Source organism: Myxocyprinus asiaticus, chromosome 36 (assembly GCF_019703515.2).
Source record: "Myxocyprinus asiaticus isolate MX2 ecotype Aquarium Trade chromosome 36, UBuf_Myxa_2, whole genome shotgun sequence".
Taxonomy (NCBI): Eukaryota; Metazoa; Chordata; class Actinopteri; order Cypriniformes; family Catostomidae; genus Myxocyprinus; species Myxocyprinus asiaticus.
In genome coordinates this window covers 22,361,609-22,387,785 of record NC_059379.1, presented here as the reverse complement: position 1 = coordinate 22,387,785, position 26,177 = coordinate 22,361,609, and the positions used below count along the sequence as shown (strand labels likewise).

The 26,177-nt window shown below is 35.6% G+C and overlaps 2 protein-coding genes and 1 pseudogene across 6 annotated transcripts in view; all 3 read left to right on the top strand.

The window, feature by feature from the left end:
- Positions 1-53: 53 nt before the first annotated feature.
- Positions 54-5,441, top strand: LOC127426822 (alpha-N-acetylgalactosaminide alpha-2,6-sialyltransferase 1-like; annotated as a pseudogene).
- Positions 5,442-5,578: 137 nt separating this feature from the next.
- Positions 5,579-10,507, top strand: LOC127427050 (alpha-N-acetylgalactosaminide alpha-2,6-sialyltransferase 1-like). 3 transcript variants are annotated; one of them, XM_051674376.1, is made up of 10 exons: positions 5,579-5,811; positions 5,907-6,049; positions 6,154-6,310; positions 6,415-6,577; positions 6,935-7,103; positions 7,340-7,478; positions 8,051-8,151; positions 8,860-8,943; positions 9,108-9,207; positions 9,536-10,507. In XM_051674376.1, exons 3-10 carry the CDS (start codon positions 6,248-6,250, stop codon positions 9,731-9,733), a joined length of 1,017 nt encoding a protein of 338 aa, XP_051530336.1. In that variant the 5' UTR covers positions 5,579-5,811; positions 5,907-6,049; positions 6,154-6,247; the 3' UTR covers positions 9,734-10,507. The 3 variants fall into 3 exon arrangements, with proteins under 3 accessions (XP_051530336.1, XP_051530335.1, XP_051530334.1); XM_051674375.1 differs by lacking the exon at positions 5,907-6,049; XM_051674374.1 differs by having other exon boundaries at positions 6,034-6,310.
- Positions 10,508-14,089: 3,582 nt separating this feature from the next.
- Positions 14,090-26,177, top strand: part of LOC127427287 (caskin-2-like) — a 51,977-nt gene continuing 39,889 nt past the window's right edge. For all 3 annotated transcript variants that reach the window (XM_051674794.1, XM_051674793.1, XM_051674792.1), the window contains exons 1-2: positions 14,090-14,198; positions 15,111-15,502. In XM_051674794.1, coding sequence (XP_051530754.1) covers positions 15,409-15,502 — 94 coding nt within the window. In that variant the 5' untranslated portion in view covers positions 14,090-14,198; positions 15,111-15,408. The remainder of the gene's footprint in view (positions 14,199-15,110; positions 15,503-26,177) is intronic.

Genomic DNA, 26,177 nt, shown 5'->3' with positions numbered 1-26,177 from the left:
TCACAAGCTGCTGCCTGTCCGTCAGAAAGCTGGTAATCCACTGACAGATAGACATGGGAACAGAGGGTTGGTGTAATTTATGGATCACTAACATCACTTCTGCACTGGATTTATCATCGCTTGGAACTACATTTCTCTACAAAGATGAAAACTCCTCTCACTCTATTGAGCGTGAAGCCACAATAACACCTATTCCAGTTCTTTATAAGAAAAATTTTGCGAAATTACCTGTGTGGGATTTTGTGGATGTTTATTTGCGAGACCAACATGCAAGAAAACCAGTAAGTACTCCTACTCCAATACTATTCTTACATTTGTGTAGTTGTATGTTTTGACCTTTGAAAGATCACTGTTCCGTAGGTTTGTCCAAAGTCCCTAAAAAACACCAAGGATTTCAAGTTCCAGGAAGCTCTCCTTCCTAACATTCAGTTATTGCTGTACAAAGGTCTACTCAACCTATCAGAATGGATTCGATTAGCACAATTCAACAATCCTTTGGCTTTATGGAATACAATTACACTATGATTGTATTCTGGGCCAAGGTTTGACTGTCAGCATGTTGTGCATCATTGCAAAATCTCACCCTTCTACACAAGTGGTTTAAAAAAAATTGGGGATTCCACATTTGATGTTTTGTGTCAAATCTGACCCAAAAAGATGGAACAGGGTTTTTTATTGTTAAGTGTACAAGGGTTAATGACAGCATGCACTCCAGCTGGAATGAACTCCAGTATGTGCAAAACCTAATGCTTCATGCCTTAACATGATCAATGTAGCAAATTTTCTCATTTAATTAGTGAGCTAGAAATAGTGTAGAATCATATATATATATATATATATATATATATATATATATATATATATATATATATATATAATTTTTTTTAATTTATTTTTTTATAAATGTTTTTACTTCATAACATTTTTTGTTTTAAAATGTTCAAAATCATAAAACTCACTGTTACTTTCCAGGTTTAAATTTTTTTTTTTTTAAATTTCAGTGTAGACTTTTAAACCCCACAGTATGTTGTGAATGATTTTTGTGGCTATGTTTTTCTAAAAGAGCTTCAGTTTTTAAAGTAATGAGAATAGATTTTGTTTGAAAAACAGCTTGAAGTTTTAAGGTACATTTCCAATGCAAACTGTGTGAATTAAATAGTTATGTTAATAATATATTGATAATGCACACCCACAATGAATTATTCTGAGGTTACGACCATTTTTATTCATACTGTTTACTCTTCATTAGAGTGAATGGGGCACTTACCCAAGGTTATGAGGAGGATGTTAGAAATAAAACATCTGTCTACGTGCATACAGCTTATTCCTTATACAGCACCCTTCTAAGATTTAGAGAGTATGGCTATCACAGTATTCCAAAAGATGAGGTCAGTTAATTTTATCTCTCTTCTCTTAAAAAGGGCTCTATCATAAAAATGCTGTCTCTTTTATAAGCACACATTTCTATACTTAACCTATACTGAACTATTTTACAAACCATGTAATTTTGTAATCATACTGCAAATATTGCTGCTGGTCAACACTTAAATAATAACTTATACATGGCCTTTGCCCCATTGTTTTATACTCCACTGAGCCTTTGAAAGTAATGGATAAAACTATAAAATAAATGCTATGTAGTTGATAGCTTAATTATTGTATGTCTTGTCATTCCATATCATTCCAACCCTGCATGAATTTCTTTCCTATGTGGAACACAAAAGGAGAAATTATGACCAGTTGACACTAGTCTTTTTTCCATACAATGAAAGTGAATGGTGAATGAGTCTGCCAGTCCTTAACATTCTGTCTCGCATCTCCATGTGTGTTCCATGGAAGGAAAGTAAATCATACAGGTTTGGAAAACCATGAGAGTAAATACACAATGACATAATCTTAAACATAAAAGACTAGATGCCCTGATAAGTCTTCATCTTTCAGATGATTTGTATTTTGTGGCTTGCAGCACTATTTGGTTAAATCTTTAGTGAAATCACTCTAAAATGTCTTGCTGAGAGACATGATTTTGTAACTGACTCCCTGTAAATCAACAGGGCATAAAATATGTCATGATCCCTGAAGGCCTTAGGGACTTCCAGTGGCTCCAAGGTCTTCTACAGGGAAAATAAGCTGTCGGGTCCTTTAAGGGTGTGAGGTACAGTATCAAGCTCTATTTCTTTCAGTCAGCATGTGCAAACACACAACATTTATATAGAAATCAACAAAGACTTATATTTCTTAAAAGTAATAATAATAAAAAAAATCTCCTTTAGAGCATTTAACCCTTTCATACATACTGTCACACATATGTGTTTCTGCAACAGCCAGTTACGTTACAAGGTGCCAGATTCATATCGGCTTTCGCGCCGACAGAGGCTGCGCTGGTCAAGCGTCTGTAATTTATATTTGTTCAGTCAGTTACTCATACAGTCTTTTAAACCACAGAATTATTTTATTTTATATACATACATCCAACTCCTCACCAAAATACCACGATCAAAATTTTACAGTTCTTATACGCACAGTCAATACATCAAACGCGATCTTCCTCCGATGCGTGCTGCCATTTGTTTACATTAGTAGCAGTTGTCATTCGTCAAACAAACAGCTACTCAAAGAGTCTTTTAAAGCACATGATATGTTTATTTTATGTAGCAAACAGCCTAATTGTCACCAAAGTACCACGATAACAGTTCACAGCTTGTATATGCACAGCCATCATATCTAAACACGATCTTCCCACGCAGCCATGTCTACTTATTAGATGCAAATGCAGTTTTCATTCACACAAACAGCAACTCAAACAGTCTTTTCAGGCATATAATACGTTTGTTTTCTGAAACAGACAGCCAAACTATCACAAAAGCACCACCATAACAGTTGAAAACTCGTATACTCACAGTGAAAACATGCTGATCGAGCGTGATTATCTGATGCATGCAGCCAAGTCTGTTTACATTAGCGCTTGTCTCACTCACACGCACATCCGCACGCACGCACACACACACACACACACACACACACACACACACACACACACACACAGAGATGTCAACAGTGCATATAGGCAAACTGGACTGGTGATATTATTAGTTCATTTGTTTTTTACATCTATAAAAATGAAATAAATATACATTTTTATGACAAGAGTTCAAAAATTAAAATAATAATAATACAAAAAAATACTCCTCTACACTCTGCCCACCTCTACCGGCACATGCCACATGCAAAAATAACTCACTCAAGGTGGCACTGCAGGGGAATTTAGACCTTACTCATGAAAAGGTTAAGTGTGATCTGCCTCTTCTGAATAACACCCTTTTTTCAAAACAGGTTCATGCCATCCAAACAAATGCAGGGCAACGCCTGGGCAATGTACAGACCAACTAATGGAGCATTTGCTTTGTTCTTGGCTCTTCACACATGTGATATTGTAAGTAAATGTATTATTTCTTCTGTTAGTTCAGCCTGTTCATAATTGTAAGCCTGTTTGTAGCTTTACAATGCCATCTCAAAGTAATAACCACATTTACTGTAGTGGATTCCTATTTTCATCCCTTCACATGTCTGATGTCTCTTCATAATTGTATTGAACATTTCATTTATTAATCATATTCAAAGAATATTACTTTAAATTACTCTTTTTCTGTCAAACATCAGGTGGATGCCTATGGTTACATTACAGAAGATCACCATAAGTACTCCAACTATTACTTTGATAAGTTTAAAAAAAACTAAAGTAATTTTCTATTTTAACCACAACTATAGCCTGGAGATAAAGACGTGGAGGAAACTGCATGACTCTGGAATCAACAGACTCTACCAAAGACAAGAGAACTTAAACACAACAAAGACACGAGGACTTCCTCTATTCTGTATAGGCCCATGGCCAATCCAACAAACATTCTGTGGATTCCAGAAATATAGTGTATTGAGAAGCACCATCATACCTGAGAAAAAAGAAGAGAGGAACAGTAGAGGAGTGTGATTTAGGGCTTAGTTCTAAAGAGGACAGCAGGACATGTAACATAAGTTGCCATTTTACTTTAACATTTATACACTAGGCAGATGCTTTTATCCAAAGCCACTCACAGAGCATTCAAAGTATTAAATTGATCAGTACATGAATTTCCTGGGAAACGAAAACATGACCTTGGTGTTGCTAGTGCCATGCACATGTGCCATGCACAAAACATAGGAGGTTTAACAAGTCTTTTGTCATTGTGATGGTTCTTTGGGCACCACAGGAATATGTAATAACAAACTTGATGGAAAACCCTTAGATTGAACTTGTGTTTAAAATTTGATGTCTGTTGTGCATGCTCACAAACTTGTGGAGTCCATGCCAGCTCAAGTGCATCATGAAATGAAAGGGACACATTCCAAATAATTGGGAATTCTGATCTCTGTAATGTGTTTAATTCTACTTTTCACTCAAATTGTTATGCTGATATAATTTGTAATATTTTTTTTATTTTTTTATTTATTTAAAAAAAAAAAAAAATTTAATTAGAAGAATGCAAAATAGAAGCATTTTCAAAAATCAGACTTTTGAACCCCATTGTGTTTTATGTTTCATGTTTGGTGGTTTTGTTAATCTTTCTGGAATAACAAAAGTAATCGTGTAATAATAATAATAATAATAATAATAATAATAAAAATGGAATCAGATTAGAATTAAGTCTTTTTGGGCTATGTTTAAGTCTTGTAGGCTATTATGTTTTTATTATGTATTCATCCATAACATTTTGTGTCATATTTGTTTGAAAAATTCTGTAAATATTACAATTTAAGTCCTTTTTTAAAAACAAAGAATTTTTCACATTTTTTGTTTTTTGTTTTGTCCAGATTTTCACAAAATAAATACACATACACTACCGGTCAAAAGTTTTGAAACACTTGACTGAAATGTTTCTCATGATCTTAAAAATCTTTTGATCTGAAGGCGTATGCTTAAATGTTTGAAATTAGTTTTGTAGACAAAAATATAATTGTGCCACCATATTAATTTATTTCATTATAAAACTAAAATTTAATAAAAAAAAATAAAAAAGTTTTTGAAATTGATGACTTGGACCAAATAATAAAGAAAAGCAGCCAATAAGTGCCCAACATAGATGGGAACTCCTTCAATGCTGTTTAAAAAGCAAAAGATACCTCAAGAAGTTGGTTGAGAAAATGTCAAGAGTACATGTCTGCAAATTCTAGGCAAAGGGTGACTACTTTGAAGATGCTAAAATATAACACAGTTTTGATTTATTTTGGATTTTGTTTAGTCACAACATAATTCTCATAGTTCCATTTCTGTTATTCCATAGTTTTGATGACTTTACTATTATTCTAAAATGTGAAAAAAAAAAAAAGTGTGTTGACTGGTAGTGTGTGTGTATATACATATATATATATATATATATATATATATATATATATATATATATATATAATTATTTAACAATAATATTTATTACATAAAGAGACAATATTGTTCATATGAACACAAATGAAGACTTCGATGTATGTAACTGAGACTGACTTCAACAATAACCCCACCCTAGAAAATGTTTACTGCTAGTCCCAGTGTCCTCTAATCCAGAAATAAACATATGGTTTGATGACTCAGTGAATTCGTATTGGCAGATTACAACTCGAGAATACTATTGTAAAACAGTCTTTCACATAATGCAAGATCACAAGATGTGAAAATTTGTCGTGAAATATGCAGAAAGCTTTGGGTCTTGTTGGTCTCGTTTTTACTTGTTGCATGCTGCTCTATGTTGTACTCTGGATTAATCTCCATGAAAAGTGGACTGGGTAAGTTTAAAGAATACTCAGAAATAGCAGAGAATGCATGAAGACTTGCTTTTGTGGACATCATGTTTTGATATTCTAATCACTTGTATTTACAGGTATCAGTACTGTCATTTTTTATTTAATTTTAATTTAATTTAATACTTGAACTTTGTGGATTACACAGAAAAAAAGCTTTTTTTCTGTTTCTTTTTTACTTTTTGCTATTTTTCTTTCCTTTGAAAGAATCAAAGGAATAGTGGTGAGTTCTGGAATTCTTTGGGAAGCAACTCACAAGCACATTGATGGTCATACACTAATTAATAAAACTATCATCACTTCTGCGTTGGATTTATCATCATTTAGAACTACAAGTCTCTCCAAAGAAGAAAACCCCTCTTACTCCACTGAGCTTGAAGCCAGTATAACCCCTATTCCAGTTCTATATAAGAAAAATTTTATGAAACTTCCTGAGTGGGAATTTGAGGATGTGTATTTGCAAGACCATCAAACAAGAATAACAGTAAGTAGTTTTTTATTTAATTATTTTTTTTGTTTTTGTTTTTTTAATTCTAAAATCACAGTGCAGTTGTTAGTTTTGATCTAAGAAAGATCACTGTTCCACAGACCTGTCCAAAGTCCCTACACAACACTAAGGATCCCAAGTTCCGGGAAGTTGTCCTTCCCAACATTCAACTATGGCTGTACAGAGGTCAACTTAGCATAACAGAATGGAATCGTCTGGCACACTTCAACAATCCTTTTGGCTTCATGGAGTACAATTACAATGGTAAACACGTAAGGCAAATAGCACAATATTTCTAGCTCATTTTCTATGCAACATTCTTCAGGCAAGTGAAATCTCCTGCACATCCTGAATATGTCTGAGAAATGTTTGAGAGAATATGTTTGCAGTAGGTAAATATTGCTTTTACTTATTGTTGGTGGCCAAAGATAAACATATTCTGTCTTGATAATGATCACACACAAAAAAATCTTGTTCATAATATGTACAGATGTTTTATTGTGATAAAAAAATAAAAATAAATAAATAACAAGTTATATGCTCTTCAAAGTGGCCAAAATGACTGGGCACTCATGCACATTCCATTCTTTTAAATGCATGTATCTTTTTCCTCCTTGAAAGAGATAAAAGTAGTAGTGGATTTGATACCAAAGCCTAAGTCTTCAATATTGCTGACGGTTCCTGGAAGTGCAAAGGATGGCTGTATCCGCTGTGCTGTTGTGGGTTGTGGTGGCATTCTCAATAACTCAAAGATGGGCAAGGAGATTGACTCCCATGATTATGTCTTTCGGTGAGCAAGACTTTCTAATTCATAGCTTGTTTTTGTGAATAAAATTTGCATCTATGCTTATTCAAGAGCCTCAGTTTCTTAAAAGAATAAGAATAAACTTTCTACAATGAATTTAAAAACATGAGGTAAACAGGTAATCAAGGTAGAGCAAAGTTAATGCTTATGATGTGATTAAAATGGACATTCATTCTGAAATCATGACAGTTTTTCCAATGATGTTGTTTATTCCTAAATAGAGTGAATGGGGCACTTACAAAAGGATTTGAGAAGGATGTTGGTAGTAAAACCTCTGTCTATGTGCATACTGCTTATTCCTTATATGCCAGCCTTCAAAGATTTAGACAATATGGCTATGACAGGATTCCACAAGATAAGGTCAGTAATTTTTAAAAGAATAGTTCACCCAAAAAATGATAATGACAGTCCATGCACATATTTTTTTTATTATTTATTTATTTGTGTGTGTGTGTGTGTGTGTGTGTGTGCGCGCGCGCGTAAGGAACACAAAAGGAGATATTTAGCAAAATGTTGACATTGCTCTTTTTACATACAATGAAGGTAGACAATATTTTAGAGCTACAGTGGAGGGAAGATTTATAGCAAATAATGACATAAATGTCTGCTTTTTTCCTTATACAAAGCTACCATTTCATGTCTGAAGACTTACAGTACTATATAGTGAACAAGTTGTATGGACAACTGTGAAGCCTTTATAGTGCTATGGTGAATGAGAATAGTTCCCATTCATGCTTGTCATATGGAAAATCTCATTTTGTGTTCCATGGATGAAAGAAAGTTACTTGGTTTGGGAACAACATGAGGGTGATTATGTGATGACAATATTGTTGTGAAATGTATTCCTTTGAACAGACACTTGGGGAAATTACATTAAAGAATTTTGCTGACATAAGTGATTTTCTAATTGACTATCTGGTGTTCTTCAACAGGGCATCAAATATGTCATGATCCCTGAAGGCCTGAGAGACTTCCAGTGGCTCCAAGGTCTACTACAGGGAAAAGAAGCCACAGGGTCCTTTAAGGGTGTGAGGTACAGTATCAAGCTCTATTTCTTTCAGTCAGCATGTGCAATCACAACATTTATACAGAAAGCAACAAAGAGTTCAAACAAAAAAGTTCCTCATTGATATTGTAGCTTTTTGCCAGAGCTAGAAAGTCAGCAACTTGGAAGTATATCCAGATGGATGTTCAAGTCACCAAAGAAAATCAGCGGACAGCCATCTTCAGGACAGGAAGACAGGAGCATGTGTAGCTCTTCTATTAAGTTGTCCTGCTGACATTGTGAACAATATTACACCAAAGCGACAAACCACTGCCTAATCCAAAAGATTGAACAATGAAAGATTGAACCATGATAGTCACCAAAAGAGTCCAGATGTTATACAGTATCTTCATGGCATTTTAAAATAATAAGAAGAGCACCCACCATAACACAGATCTTCTTACTCACTAATGGGTGAATGCAACAGTATTTATATTAAGAGCATGCATCCTTGAAGGTCAGCAAGACAGCAAAACTTGGCTTCACCTCAACAAGATATACTAACAAAATATAATTCAGACTTAGATCTGCAACCCAACAGAAGCACTGCAGCTGTTACATGTCAAAAGCATGTGTACTACCACTGCACCAATACTCCAACCAGACAAAAATCTTGGTAAAAATCTATGAAAATATTGTTTATGCCCCCATTAAGACTAATTTTGCTAAATTATGTGTTTACCCTTTCTTCACTAGGCCACTGAAATTCTTCAATGGGCATTTTAATGAAAGTATATTCTATGTTCTTCATCCAGATTTTCTTCGATACATTCGCAACAGGTAACCTCTTGAAAGACAAAAACTTAGTACTGATGTTTAGTAGTTTTGTTTAAATAAACCAAAACTAGGTATCCCCCCTTTTGGAACATATCAGTGTTACCTCTCTCTTTTGCATGACTGCAGATTATATTTTAATATTTTTAATATTTTGTTTTTAAAACCAGATTCATGGCATCCAACCAGCTGCAGGACAACACCTGGGCAATGTACAGACCAACCAATGGAGCATTTGCTTTGTTTTTGGCTATTCACACATGTGATATTGTAAGTACAATTTATTATTTTACAATGGTAAAGTCAATCACACAACATAAAGTTATTTTGGTGCATTTGAGATGTGACAGCTGTGAACTTAATAACTGTATGTGCACCACATAGTCTATACAGCATACCTTGTTAGCATTACTGTATTGGTGTGTATTAGTGCAGCTTGTTTTTAAATATCAGGCTGTTTGTAGCTCTGCAACATCTCCAATCAATAACCAGGGGATTCCTGTTACCATTCCTTCACATATCTCTAAATAATTGCTCCATACATTTAATTTATTAGCCTATTACTTAAAAATGCTCTTTCTTTTATGCCCAAAATCAGGTGGATGCTTATGGGTACATCACAAAAGACCACCATAAGTACTCCAACTATTACTTTGAAAGGTTCAAAAAAACAAATGTAATTTTCTATACTAATCATGACTACGGTCTGGAGATAAAGATGTGGAACAAACTACATAACACTGGAATCATTAGTCTCTACCAAAGACAAGAGAACTTAAACACAACAAAGACATGAGGACTTCCTCTATTCTGTGTGTTTGCATATTAAGCTTTTGTCTTTACCTTTTAAAAATATATTTTCAAAGCCATGTTGTGTCAAGGTAAATGTTTTGATGGTGAAATTTCCTATTCAAAACCATGGGCAGAAGCAAAAAGTCATGCTGCATGTGAAAGCAGGTTGTAGTACTATTAATGATCTCTTGTGGGGGTTTTTTGTGTGTAATGGGAAATTAATTTTGTGTCAGTTGTACTTGTATTTATGCTAATTGTAATATATTTAATACATATTTTAGGTTAAAACATGATAAGCCTATATTATATGAACATATTTGTTGTGAATGAATTAATTAAGGGGGATTAAGTCTAAATGTTCTGAACTTTGCTATATGTTGTCCTTAGTAAACAGTAGCCTAAATCATGAAGTTTTTTCAGACACTATGTGCAATAGTACTTGGGTCATTCCAGAGATTCTGTAAAATTTCAGGCCTCCTAAATTTTAAAAGTGGTGGTTCACTTAAATGAAATGTTGAAAGGTTTTTACAAGATGTTGATATCCATTATAATTAATTAAAATAATTATTGCATTAAAATAATCTTTATCATAAAAGAATATCTTTCTACTGAATCTTCTACTGGCACTTCACTGAATTTGTACCTAGAATTTTTTATGTTGTTTTCTAAACAAAAGAATGTGCACACTGTCTAAAAATGTTGTCATTATTGTAAACATTTACTTGTGTTCCTTTGCTGAAAAATATATTGTAAAAAAAAATGCTTGCTTATATATATATATATACAGGTGCATCTCAATAAATTAGAATGTCGTGGAAAAGTTCATTTATTTCAGTAATTCAACTCAAATTGTGAAACTCGTGTATTAAATAAATTCAATGCACACAGACTGAAGTAGTTTAAGTCTTTGGTTCTTTTAATTGTGATGATTTTGGCTCACATTTAACAAAAACCCACCAATTCACTATCTCAAAAAATTAGAATATGGTGACATGCCAATCAGCTAATCACCTCAAAACACCTGCAAAGGTTTCTTGAGCCTTCTAGAAATGGTCTGCTCAGTTTGGTGTCACTAGGCTACACAATCACTGGGGAGAGACTGCTGATCTGACAGTTGTCCAGAAGACAACCTCAATTGACACTCTTCACAAGGAGGGTGAGTCACAAACATCGCATTGCCAAAGAAGCATGGCTGTTCACAGAGTTGCTGTATCCAAGCATGTTAACAGAAAGTTGAGTGGAAGGCAAATGTGTGGAAGACTAAGATGCACAACCAACTCGAGAGAACCGCAGCCTTATGAGGATTGTCAAGCAAAATCGGATTCAAGAATTTGGGTGAACTTCACAAGGAATGGACTGAGGCTGAGGTCAAGGCATCAAGAGCCACCACACATAGACGTGTCAACGAACTTTTGGCTACAGTTGTCAGTATGTGCTCGTGTTAAGCCACTCCTGAACCACAGACGAACATCAGAGGCGTCTTAACAAGCTGGTCTAAGCAGAAGAAGAACTGGACTGTTGCCCAGTGGTCCTAAGTCCTACTTGGTCAGATGAGTGCAGTGATTTTGGTATTTCATTTGGAAACACAATGGACCTAGAGTCTGGAGCAAGGGTGGAGCAGCTGCATAGCCCAAGTTGCTTGACAGTCCAGTGTGAAGTTTCCACAGTCTGTGATGATTTGGGGTGCAATGTCATCTGCTGGTGTTGGTCCATTGTGCTTTTGAAAACCAAAGTCACTGCACCCGTTTGCTCAAGTAATTTTGGAGCACTTCGTGCTTCCTTCTGCTGACCAGCTATTTAAAGACTCTGCTTTCATTTGTCCAGCAGGATTTAGGCACCTGCCCACACTGGCCAACAGCACCAAAAGTTGGTTAAATGACCATGGTGTTGGTGTGCTTGACTGGCCAGCAGACTCACCAGACTTGAACCTCATAGATGATATCTATGGGGTATTGTCAAGAGGAAAATGAGCTAAACAAGAGACCAGAAAATGCAGATGAGCTGAAGGCCACATGTCAAAGAAACGTCTGGGCTGTCCATACCACCTCAGCAGTGCCACAAACCGATCAGCCTCCATGTCCACGCCAAATTGAGGCAGTAATTAAAGCAAAGGAGCCCCTACCAAGTATTGAGTACATATCACAATAAATGAACATACTTTCCAGAAGGCCAACAGTTCACTAAAAATGTGTTGTTTATTGCGTCTTATGATGTATTCTACACTTTTTGAGATAGTCAATTGGTGAGTTTCTGTTAACATGCTTGAGCCAAAATCAGCACAATGTAAACAGAACCAAAGACTTAAACTACTTCATGTCTGTGTGCATTGAATTTATTTAATGACACGAGTTTCACAATTTGAGTTGAATTACTGAAATAAATGAACTTTTCCACGACATTCTAATTTATTGAGATGCACCTGTATATCCCGTCACACCAAACACTTTCAGTCCATAAACATTTTGATTCTACCCTTATGTGATATTATTAACCAGAAGTGACATCATCATTCAGCTTCCTTCAACAGAGTGGTGCGGAAACAGGTAAGAAATATAACTTATATTCATATTTTGAAGTGCATCATAATATGATGGGTATGATCAAGCTCAACAACTCAACCATGTCACATGAAATTAAGATTAAAATCAGTACTTTTCAAAATGATATTTGAATCCAATAAATATATATATAATTTTTTTCATTTCCTGAATGTTATGTGGTCATCTGTCCAACACACAAGGAACAAGGAGCAAAAACCACAACTCTGTCGCACACAACCCTGACACCTTTCTTCCAGCCTTCAGTGTAAACCTGTATATTTGATTGTCTGCTGTGTGAAAACCGCTAGTCTGATATATATATATATATATATATATATATATATATATATATATATATATATTTTTTTTTTAAAGGTCCATGAAGCAGGCCAAATGCTAGACACATTCTATAAACTGGGTATTACATTGTTTATATGTACTGTTCTACAACTCACAGAGTATATGTGTAAGCATATTCATGGGTTATAAGTAACAAACTCCATGATTTCTTCAGCTTTTTGCATTCAGTGTATTTTTTTTTTTTTTTTTTTTTTTTTTTTTTGAAGGCCAAGGAATTATTACATTGGGCATTTTATTGTAAGTTCTTACTACATCCTCCACCCAGATTTCCTCAAATATGTGCGAAACAGGTAGAGGCTAACGTTACCATATGTGCACACATTAGCTGGTCTTCGATTTAGTACCACTAACAGTCACTGAGGACCTTTTAGTAATTTTTATTTGATTTATTTAATTCCCTACTGTATGTCTTACCCTTAGGTTTCTTAAGGCAAAACGATTAAAAGATGGTAGCTGCTCAGACCCACTAATGGAGCATTTTCTCTTCTAGCTATGCACACATGTGACATTGTAAGTGTAACATTAGCACTTGTAATTCAGTGAGCATTTGTTCAGGGTCTAAATACTTTTGCAAGGCAGTGTATTGTAAATGAATAAAATTGTAGTGTTTAATTTTTTCAAGCTTCTTGTACATTTAAAAATAAAGTGCAAATTAATTTCATGAAGACAAATTGATCTGGTTGTATTTGAGAACATCTAGGTGGGTATTTGGTTTCTTGAAAGAACTTTGACGTCTTTGAAGAGACCCAATAAATTACTAGAAAAATAAACTAGTTGAGTCTGAGTCAGTGCGTTATTTCACAATGTGAAAATGTGTGATGTGCTGCAAATCTGGGACATAATTTTTTTATTATATATATATATATATATTTTTTTTACTTTTTGCATTGTTTTTTCTATTGTGTATTTTGTATTTTGAAATTAATTATAAATGAACTTTAACAATACCACAGTCGGTCAGGTCTGTGGTTTTCTTGCAACCTGACATCCAACTTGAGAGGAGCGTGTTGGAATTCAGTCTTTTTGAAATGTGATGTGTGCTTGAAGTGAACGCCAGTAACTCTCGGGGTCATTGTATCGTTCGGCCAGTAGATGTCGCACTCACCTTTAGAAACCTTGCGCAGTGATTTCGCATATGGTATTCGAGATGTTATTCTTTAGAAGTTTAAAGAATAGCGATTTACAAAATTACCTAACTCATCATCAAAACATATGCATGTTAAATATTTTTAGGCTAGTCACGATTAACACCAATTGGGCGTAAATGATAAAATGCAATTATATAAAAGCAATTGGGACATTATATATGGCAATGCAAACCTCTGAACATAATGAGGATTTTATTGGATATATTGTTGGAAGAAAAATTCATAGCGCACCTTTCAGGAAGAGAATACACGGGGATGCGCGCGAGAGACGCGCGCGCGCGCTCACGCAGCGCTCAACGCTCACTTGTGTCAAACACGTTCACAAGTATGGCATTGCGCTTTGGCGCTTCCACGAACAGAAACTGTAGAGAGGATTGTACTTTTGAAATACTTACATTTAATGGAATATATGTTCTTATCGGTGAGTACCTTTTCCGACTGCTTAGACGTGCTGCTGCTGCTGCTGCTGCTGCTGCTGCTTATTTGTTGTATGTGAATCGCCTAGTATAAAAAATATCCAGACAGGTAACCGGACAGGAAAGTTTTCATGCATTTGTAAGATTATTTTTAACGACCTTTTATCCGTTTTACGTTACTTTAACGTCCAACGGTGTCTTGAACAACACACTTATACTCATCTGGATTACAGAAGCGCTCTTAGGTTGTCTTATGAAGTAAAAGGTTTCCCATTGATCACAACGAAGTCGGACTTATTATTATAATTATTATTATTATCACTGCAGACTGTGTTTAGGTGTATTTACTGACTGTTTAAGAGCAGGTACCAATGCATTTACACAGCAATTAAATATGCATAAATCATGTTATGAGATTAATGTTTAAACGATACAATTATGAGTATGGAAATATGAAATTAATCAAAATATGAAATAACTATTTTAAATATGAAACGAAAATATGAAATATATGCTCTATCATGACAACAACAAAGTTTAAGGGTGCACTGATGCTGCATTTCATTTACACAGAACCAAAGTAGCATAATATTTGCCTTTGATAGGGGTTGAGGTGTGTCAGAGCATGCATCATTTAGTCTGGCTTTTGCGTCTTTACACACACTTTTGAGCAGGCACAGAGCAGGCTTATCTTTGCTGTGTAAAGACGCCCTTATTTGAATTTAAGAATGATGCAAATATAGCAAGAAATGTCTAAATATGTGCAATGTTCTTCATTAACTTGCCAAAGGTTTTCTCTAATGGACAACTTTTACCTTAAAGTGTATTATTAGTATGGAGAGCTTAGGAAATGTACAGTGCAGAATGTTAGTCAATAGAGTTTTAGTGATAATACAGCATATCTGTTCATCCCCTAGGTTTCCTCTGTGATGTCTCTGGCTTTTAGGATGGCTTACACTCAGTGCATACTCACTGTTCAACTTCAAACATCTACTTTATGTAGAATAAAACCTTAAACACAAGGTTTTTTCCCCACGTCTATACAATTCCCCTGTTCTGTCAAAGAGGAATAGAAAGATTAACATGATAAATGATTAAGTTAAATTTGAGAGAATGATATAGTCAACCAAAAGCCAAATCCATGGTTTTGTGAACAGAGAGGATCATGACATTGTGAGCCCAAGTTGTAACTTCTTCGGAAGCTGGACAAGAGCCATGGGCAAGGAGCAGGACCTTCTTCTGGCTGTGAAGAATGGAGACCTTCCCTTAGCTCATAAACTTCTGGCCAAGATCAAGACCAACCGAAGTAGTAAGTAGACGTGGTGCTGTTTTTTTTAACATTTCTTCATATAACAGCTGGTAATTTGGCATTGATGAGTAGTTTGCACCATAGCAATGTGGATTTTTAGAGACTCGAAAATGTGGCAAACAAACTCATCATCAAATGAATCAGAGGATTTGTTTTTGAGTATATAAGTGATTGCCTAGATGTTAGAGTAGTAATTTCAAAGCCTTTTGTTGTGTGCAATATTAAAATGTACCATTGCTGACTCAACTTTTTGAGCATCTGAGCTGTATCTATCAACCGTGGCAATAACACTAGGCTAATTAACAGTGCCAAGTCTTCCTGTGTGACACCAAGCAACAGCTGCATCCTAACCCAAACTTAAAATTAAATCAACATTTCATGACCATTCCAGACATGTGTGCACTAAGCTAGTTTATGTAAACAATGGATATGAAAACAGGGTATCATAAGACATAAACTGGAGTTAAATAAAGTAGTCTAATTCTCACTGGACAAAACAATTAGGTCAAAGGTCAGTTACAGACCATGTCTGTGCAGTGCACCTGCAGAGGATGTTGCTCAGGACTGTTGATAAGTCTTTCCTAAGCAGATGGAGACTGCATTGACTGGAGGCCAAACTGGGTGAGCTTCATGAGGTTCAAACAGTCAATGAACTCCCCTGCAGCCCTGAGTGGTTACAAATTCAGCTTCAGAACATCATTCACAGTGTGAAATCTGGTTTACAGCTTGTAAACATCATGTTATTACTATTGAATGTGTTCCTGGTCAGTCAAAATGTCATATTGATCTTAATGGTCTTCATGTTTGATGGCTAGTCCAATGGACCCTTTTCACATGGGTTTCTGCCTTAATTTAGCAGAGTAGATCTTTTTAATTACATTTAATAGACATTTATAGCACTATACTTTGTCTGATATTACTGCTGTAATTCACAGCTCTCTCTTTTTCCCCATTTGGAAAGTCATGAAAACGTTATAGAGGACAATTTCCTTCGCTGTTGGAGCAAATAGGAGCTCAAAAATAATATTTGCTGCGGTCTCCCATTCATCGCTTTTGAAGTTCACCATATAGTTTATTTCCATGTTCAATTGCTTTCATGTTCTAGACATTTTCTATACTACTGTAATCTTAAACTGGTCATTTTCTATGATGATGCAAAGATCTTAGCTTTTTTAGTGTCTGGGACTCGCTTTGGCTTCACAAAACAAGCCAAACCCCCAAATTTACTAGTAACTTTTTATGACAAATTCATCTCATTCACATTTTAGCTGGATAGCACTTCTTTGTACCTGGATAATTCATGAAATCCTCTCTGTGCATTTTTCTGATATATTAATTGTATTGGTGCAGTGACATTTAACAACCTCCTTCCAATTTGCCAAAACCTGGTATGTGCTTATCACAGCCCCCACCGGTCCTGTTACAAATCAGGGATAACCCATATGGTAACTGACAGATTAACTTTACAGAGAACTGGATTTCAGTACACACTTCACTGTACCTTAACAATGTCAGTCATTGTAGTTAATCCTTTTTACTTTGTTATCGCTTCCTTTGTCTCTTGATCCCCCAAAATGTAGTGCGTAAGTTACAACAGTAAAAAGATCAGCTCTGCAACACATGAGGTGGCTCAAAGTCAGTTAGATCCTCATGTAAAGTATTGTTTTATGACTGTTTGTTTGACACAAGCATGTACAGGTTTTAATTGGTCTTGTTCATGACAGATGGGTCAGGCTACTCAGGCCTGCTTTGGAATCTGCTCAATGAGTTAATCCATGAGCGATGTTGTCAGTCATCGCTAGAACTGCTATAAACTAAGCCCGTTGTTCTTTGAATTTAGCAGACAGGCCCTGCGTCTAAACGTCAGCTTTTAAATATTCATTGAAACTAGAGATAATTAAAGGATGGACTGTATTATTAGCAATATCTGAGAACATGCATACATTTGTTATTTTTGGCTTAATTAGTGTACAAAACACAGGGCTACTGTAGAATATACAAATACAGTGCAGATTAGGCAGGCTGCAAATCTTTGGTATCAGCTTGATGATCTCTGATCACTAAGCTTCAGCTCATTCAGAACATATTTTGTTTAAAAGGATAGTTCACCCAAAAATTATTTACTTACACTCATGCCATCCCAGATGTGTATGACTTTCTTTAATCTGCTGAGAACAGATTTTTGGAAGAATATCTCCGCTCTGTTGGTCCATACAATGCAAGTGAATGGGTACCAAAATTTTGAAGCTCCAAAAGCTAATAAAGGCAGCAAAAAAGTAATCGATACGACTCCGGTGTTTAAATCCATGTCTTCAGAAACTATATGATACTGTAAGTGTGGGTGAAAAACAGATCAATATTTAAGCCCTTTTTTACTATCAATCTCCACTTCCACATTCTTCGTTGCTTTTGGCGATTCCTATTCTTCATGCATATCGCCACCTACTGGGCAGGGCAGAGAATTAGTATTAAAAAAATTACATAAATATTGATCTGGCTCTCACCCACTCCTATCATATCGCTGCTGAAGATATAGATTAAACTACTTAGTATGGATCACTTTTATGCTGTCTTTTATGTACATTTTGGAGCTTCAAAATTTAGGTACCCATTCACTTGCATTGTGAGGATCTACAGTGCTGAAATATTCTTCAAAAAAGTTTTATTTTGTGTGTGTGTGTGTGTGTTCAGCAGAGGAAAGGAAGCCATACACATCTGGGATTTTTTTTGAAAATTTTTGAATTTTAATTTTTTTGAGTGAACTATCCTTTTAAAGAAACTTTGATTGAATGGAAATTTTGCATTCATTATAGACATTTCATGCGTGTAGAAAAGTCCTCTTGCATCTGTGAGGCTTGCCAGGTGAATTTAAGGTTTATTGGATCTGACTGGTTCACACCAGGTTTGTTTACAGTCATCAGCGCCCAAACAATCTTACAAAGGCTGATGACGAAACCAGACTATGCTACAGATATGAACTCTGTCTGAACTCAAAGGCCCATATCTGCTTTCATTTGAATGATTTTATCTTTCTCCAGAAGTAAGGGACTAGGATCAATCAGTGAAGTATGTCTTAAATAGCTTCTTCCTTGCTTCCTTCATTATTGGCAAAAGAAAAAGTCTGGTTCTGACCAATGTGGAAAACTGTGTAATAAATAAATAAATGAAAAAAAAAAAGACCAAGAAATTGAAAGAAAACATCTTTATGTCTTTGTTAGATGGCCAAATACTACGAGTTTTTGTTTTTTAATCAGAGAACATGTTATTTAGATCATTTTGTGAAGGTGTCCACAATGTGAGATTAATGTCTTCGAAACAGATTTATTTTTATCAGAGACATAAGAACACTTTTGAAGTGATTTTAGGCATGTGTAGTATCCAAACGCACTCTTTGCATATGGATGTTTTCGCATTTTGGTTGCATCTTTTACAACCAAATAAACTTTGCTATTACTTTTGAATTAAACCTTAAACTATAATGCTGGGTTCTTGGAGTGGAAGAGAAAGAGAGGAGATGCAGGAGTAGATACTTTAAGTCTTTTAATAATGAACACTGGAGTAGAACAAACACTGGAGTGGAACAAACTATACCGCTAAACATCACTAACTAACAACACAATGTAACACTTCAAGGACTGACAAATAAATGAACAAAACTAGAGGTTATTTAAACACAAGGAGCTAAATGAGGGAATGGAAAACAGGTGCGAATGATGACGAACAGATGGAAGTGATGAGGGCAGTGAAACATGGGAGATGTAGTCCGGAGGAAAACTTCAAAATAAGAGTCCTTGAAGAATGTGAGGGAGACAGACTGTGACAAACTCAATTCTATTATAGTTTTAATGAGGTTTTCCATCCCTGCTCACTTGGCATCTTAGCACACCTCATGTGACTGAGGAAGCATATGATTTTTTTTTTTTATTGTACTGATATACATTGATTATTGTTTAATACTGGCATATTGTTTGCCTGGTGTGGATAAAATAATTTGATTTGGGCTGCTCAATTAATAGAAAAGATGACTGCGATTATAATTACAGGTGCTGTAATAAACTAATCATAATTAACTACTCAATCTACTTCTGTTGTATCAAAATTTCCATTGAGTACATAATCCAGATAGTACACATACATCTCCGAGATGTGACAGATAAACGCCCAGGATTGTGTTTCATCTAAAAAGCATCACATTTTAATTAACATCTGATTAACATAAAAATAAACAGATTTACATGCATTCTAAATTATAAATATATCAAAGAAATCTGTTAAATATCCTTTTGACTTCAGAGAGGAAACATCTTGCAGATGTATTGCAGATGAGTAACAGGCGATTCGACAAAACTAGAATGCTCCCATTATAATATATTAAAATAAAAGCAAAGAAGAAATTAAAGAACAAATGAAAGAACACAGTTCTCAGCTTGTTTTTTTGAGTATAGCTTACATATTTAGAATATTGCTTGCATTTGCCCATGCAAAATGCATATTTTAAAATACATTTTATTTATTGAAATTAAAAATCATCATGACATTCTTAAGGGAAACAATTGACAATTATATTTTTTGTCATAATTGTGCTATTTTGTAGAATTTATTTGTGAAACTATTTGTGTCAAAAATGTTTTTCATTGCATTTCTAAGTATTTTTGTTTGCGCCTCCTGGTAGATTGTACATGTTACTTTAAATATACATTCAGCTACTGTCAACCTTGTGTGTGTCACAGTCTGTCTCCCTCATTTTCTTCAAGGACTCTTATTTTGAAGTTTTCCCCTGCACTACGTTTCCCAGAATTCACTGCCCTAATCACTTCCATCTGTTCATTGTCATCCTCACCTGCCTTCCATTCCCTCATTAGTTTTCTGTGTATAAATATCCTCTAGTTTTGGTCAGTCATTTGTCAGTCCTTGAAGTGTTATGTTGAGTTTATGAAGTGTTATGTTGTAGTTAGTTTGTAATGTTTATTGTTTGTTTGTTTTCACTCCAGTGATTATTATTGAAAGATTCTGCTCCTGTGTCTACTCTCTTCCACTCCTAGACACCTACGTTACAGTGTGCAGTCACGTGACATATCCTATGTTATGTAACTGTGTTTATCTCAGCTCATCCACAGACAGTGAGCTCAGACACCTTGACAATTTTCCATTTGTTTTGTTCTGGGAAGCTTTCGTCATGAGACAGAACATTGTGTAAGAAATGAGCTGAGATGTTTTTGAAAGTATTATAGTAAATCTCTTACTATTTTGTTATGGTAATTCCTTTTGAGCGCACTGTCAAAAAGGCTCATAGGATTGCAGTATTGTGATTGCTGGGTCTAGTGTGCCACACAGAAGCAAGTTGAAATCCACATGGGTTAACAGGAATAGTAAAGTTGTCTAAATGGTGATTCCCTCACCAATCAGTGCATCCTCACTCACGCTCCCCAATGGATTTATTGGTTGGTCCATTTTTTGTTGTCAGTTTATGCTAGAATTGGCAGCATTCCTCTATTTTCAGTCATAATTTGATATACTTGATACTATACATTTTTTAATTGGGTATTTTGAGTAAAAAAAAAATATTTTCATTTCACATACTGTTTTATAGCTTACGGTATTAAAGCGATAGTACGAAAGGTAAGTCATGTGGTACAAGAACAACACAAGCTGAGTAAATGATGACAGAATTGTCATTTTTTGTTGAACTATCACTTTAATATCTTAATAGCTTGAATAAAAGTGGTTCTAAGGATTGTAATGATTACTAGAACAAATTGTTGGTAGGTCATTCAACTCTCTTAACCCAAATTGATTGAGGCAAGCCAAACCAAGTCAGTTGTGGTCCATCTAATTAAAGTAATTCTCAAATCGGGTGAGAGCTTTACGTTCAACACCTGCGTGTGCTCCTAAAAATTCCTTAAAAGTATTTTTGATCATGTGTTGACACATGTTCAGGAAAAGAGCTAGCAAATGTTGAACAAATTAATTAGTCCAATTGTGAAGTACAGAGAATGAGTAGAAAAAAGATTAATGGGTAAACCTACCCATACCATATTAATGCCATTAGGTATGGGTAGGTTTGTTAAGAATTTACTGTACAAACACCAACACAGTCACTTTAACAAAACAAATATATAGTAAGTGCTTCTATAGTGTGAAAGCTTGAAGCATTGCATACATGTTACATCACTCTGGTCTTCAGACACAAATTAAAATTTGACGTGTTCCACTGTGAAAATAAGGATTTGTATAAATGAATGCAAAACATGTTGCAGCAGATTTGCAGATGGGAATACTTTTAATAAAATTTCAATACTTTGATGCTATACAGTAAGTCACTGACATTTCAGTGTCAGAATGACAATGTTGCTTCTTGTTATTTATATTAACTGTTTTAATTGTTTTAACTGCTGAACACAAGCTGCTCTTGGCAATGGTGGTTAAGGACATTTTCACAAATACACTTTCACTGACATTATCACTAACATTTGCATGTCAAGTTCCTCAAACAACTCTCTCTCTCTCTCTCTCTCTCTCTCTCTCTATATATATATATATGGCTTTTGTTGATTCAGCCTAAGATTCTCTCTCTCTCAGACACACACACATGCTCACTTTCTTCAGTTTCACTCTTTACCTGTATGCTGTTGTGTTTTCGAAGGCTTTTAGGGGCATTTCTGTTCATAAAGACATATGGAAAGGTTCTTTCAAGCGTTAAACATCAACAGGCTCAATTACAATGACTTGTTTGATACTAGGTGTCCTTTACATTGGTTCATTATGTGTATTGTGTGTGGGTTTAGGGAGTGGTTGAACCCTGTGTGGTTACTGTGGCTCATTTCATTTGAGAGATGCCCACATTAGAAGCAGTGCTTCCATTCAACGAGAAAAGACCACTGTTGACAGACACAAAGAGTGTTTGTGTTTGCACGCACACTTTTGTGTGGATACTGTGAGTGAGGGTGGGAGACAGGGGCATAGATAGAAATAGAGAGATTGGGTGGGTGAGCCATGTCTTGAATGTTGTCTCATGTTGAAACTCAAACTCCTCTTGAAAGACCCATAACATTAATTTTCCCTCCCCTGCAGCAATACGTAAAGTTCATAGCCCTATTGGCATCGTGCCCTCTGCCCACTGGACATGGCATGTAGTCCTCTGTGAGGTGGCTCTGTTGGAGCACAACAGGGCCTGTGATTAAAACTACTTGATCAGGAAGGAGCCAAAGGTATGGCTTAATTCCTCTCAGATCCACAGGAAATCAGTAGCTGCAATGTGATAAGTATACACAAAAAGCCTACTTAGATTGGCCATAGTAGATGTAGACAGGCATGATCCACCCTGATATTTGTAGGCCTACTTTCTACGTGTTGCTGCTGCTATACAGGCAAAAGCCCCTATTTATTTCACACAACAAAATTGTAATGTTTGAGCATGGCCACGCTGCAAAAATCATAAACCAGTATTTTTGTCTTGTTTTCCATAAGCATCCTTAAAACAATATAAATGTACTTAATAAATGCATCTGAATAAATATCTTATGGCATTGGCATATTATTTGACTTGTTTACACCAGGGGCGGGGCCAGAAGGGTGGCACGGGGTGGCAGCTGCCACCCTAAAAATGAGCTTTGCCACCCCACTTGCCACCCCAACTCAGATCCCGCTCGCGTCCTGGAGACGGTGTGCAATGGCTTAACCCGTCCATGTCACTCATGGTCCATAACAATGTTCCCACCGGTCAGATGGAATCATCTGCAAGACAACACCGCACAACCAGCACGAACTCAGTGGATGCCACCCCTTACTCAACTTTTGCCACCCCTTTGCCACCCCTGGCAAAAAATCCTGTACACGCCCCTGGTTTACACTTGTTAATGCTTAATCTGCCGGTGGGGAAAATCTGGCAATCTCATTAAGTGAACATACATAATATACAATTTTTAAAATGCAAGCCTTAAAATCTTATGCACTTTAGCTTATGGGGAATTTATCTGATTTTAAGGATGTTCAGATATCTTTTACTGGAAATCAAGACAAAAATACTTGATTCCAGTAGGGATGTGCACAAGTAATTGACTAATCGAGTACACGTACAGCACCAAGTAACTGACTATTAAAATACAAAAATATTGCGAATTGGTTTTCCTTTGCGTGTTTGCCTGCCGTAGGCCACGCTGAATTATACTGTACCTTTCCTCTGAATCTCTCACCAAATCTCGCAGTTACAGTTGAGTCATAAATGCATTGAGAAATGGAATGAGAGCTGAATTAATGCATATTGTTTATTTAATTTCTTTCCAAAAGAAACGCTAAATTGTCGAAGTTAGCTTATTTTAAAACCTTTCTTGGTAATGTTTGCAAATAAAACAAAATATACATTTCACGTACGTGTCATACCTGATATTTTTAAATTACATTTTAATTTACGAGTTCAAATTGATTACTAGTTTTTTTACTTGTTCAACTAATTGTGCTTTAAGACATTCAGTTGCACTTTTTAGGGGTGCAAGCCTGAAGGGCTAGAAACCCTATTGTTTTTTATCAGGATATTTATTATTAATGTTATTTTTCTGCCCTAAAACTGAACGTGCAGACCAAACCGTAAGGCTTAGAGACTTGAAACCATACGCTTGGAATCGGCCCGATCGGTCCATAGGTGGCGCTATAGTGAAAAGAAAAAAAAAAAACACATTTTGGGCCATAATCTTTTAAGCTCTGGCAAATTTTGGCTCTGCCCCCTTGTTCTCATGCTATTTTGGATTGTTTGAAAAAAAAAAAATCAGAACTAACTTATCCTAGGCCAACTGCCCGATCGGAACCAAACCAGTGCAGAAAGATTCTCTGGCGTACCAATATTAATAATTCTAAAAAAAAAGTTTTTGAACTTTCAATTCATCATCGCAAAGGTAAGGCAAACGTACGTAGGGGGCGTGGCCACTTTTAATAAAATGGTTATAACTCTTGAATGGAATGAGATATCATCACCAAATTTAAAACACATATGTAGGTGGTCATTCTGAGGAAATTGGGTACCTCTGCCTCTTGTTGGTGCTATAACAGTCAGAAATGTAAAAATACTATATCTCTGTGCTACCTAACCTGATGTTTCTGAAATTTAAGGCACTTTAACATTGTTTTTGTTGCAAACAGACTGTCTAATTAATACTTAATATCTGTTACATATGTACTTAAAAGACTTTAAAGACTTGCACCCTGTTAATTGCTGCTTGCAGCTATATTTATATTTGATTTCTTTAACAGTTGACCATGACCATAAAAGGCAAGCATAAAGTGCTTAATTTGTTAGACAATTTTATTGTTTAAGTGAGATGAGCTGCCATATTTTACATCGCATTGATGAATGGCTTCACTGTCTGCAATCAAAAAGTAACAGATCACAGTTTGCAGGAAACAATGAATTGCAAAAAAAAAATTCTGATTGGATTTAATCCAGAAGATGTGGGGGAGGGAAGAAATTCATTGCATCTTTATTGCTCCCACCATGCTGGAGCGAACAAATATTGTAGTTATAGATCCAGTTTCTTGAAGTGTTGTGTGATTTGAACTGGAGCAGGAGAGAGGATCTTTTAGCGAGGGTGATGGTGCTTAACTTTGATATATGGATTGCATACAGTATGAAAGTCTGTGTGCAAGTGAATGATTGTGTAGCAGGAGATGTGATAACATAGATAGACATTTAGGTGGGTGACATTAAAAAAAAAGACAAAATGGGACAGGTGGCTGTGTGTGTACTGACAGGTAAGTGAACAGTTTCTCTTCAAAAAGATTCTTTTCTTCATTCTTTGTCTTATACTTAAAGGAGATGAGAGATGGTGGGGGGGGGAGGGGGTGGGCTGTGGAGCTCAGAGCGCCTTTTAAATGATGACACGTCAGCTCTGTGTTGTTTAGGGGACAGACTTGTCTTCAGTCACTGACAGCTTGGACACAGTCTCGTTCTGCATTCATCATTCTTCACTTAGTGACCTAGATAACATTTTCCTTTAGTGACAGGTGGAGCATACAGTATTTCAGGGTTTCATATTTTTTTGAGATTCGCAGTGCTTGCAAGACAGTATTTCTCAAAAATGCTGTATATATTTTCTCAACATTGTTAATCATTTGAACTTACATTGGTAGAATGTTTACCATATCTAACCAACAGTAATGGCAACATTGTAATATTTGGTTACTGATATTTACACACACTCACACTTGTAAATGTTATTATTTCCTGCATTTTTGTGCCTATTGATTTGTGTAGTTCTATCTTACATCTATTTGCATATGACTAAATCTCTCTTTCTCTTTATATCTAGGTTTACCACTTTACTATCATTTTACCCTAAACTTTTAACACTATTCTTTTGCTGCCTTGCAAGTACTGGTATTTCCTTCCGGAAATATTTGGTGGTCTCTGTCTGGCTATGAATGCCGTACACATGTCTAACCCAAAATGATTACATAAAACAGAGGACACTTGCCATGGAGAAGTTTATCCAAGGAAGTTATTCCTAATTTGGATTGTTTGGAGCCTGTATGGCTGGTAAGGCTATTTGGAAGGATAAAACAATGAGACCATCTGTAGACACTGGCTGATCTCTTTGAAGGAGCTTCAGTTAAAGGAATAGTTCTTCCCAAAATGAAAATTCTGTCATTATTTACCACAGGATTTTCCAAACAGGCATGCTGTTAG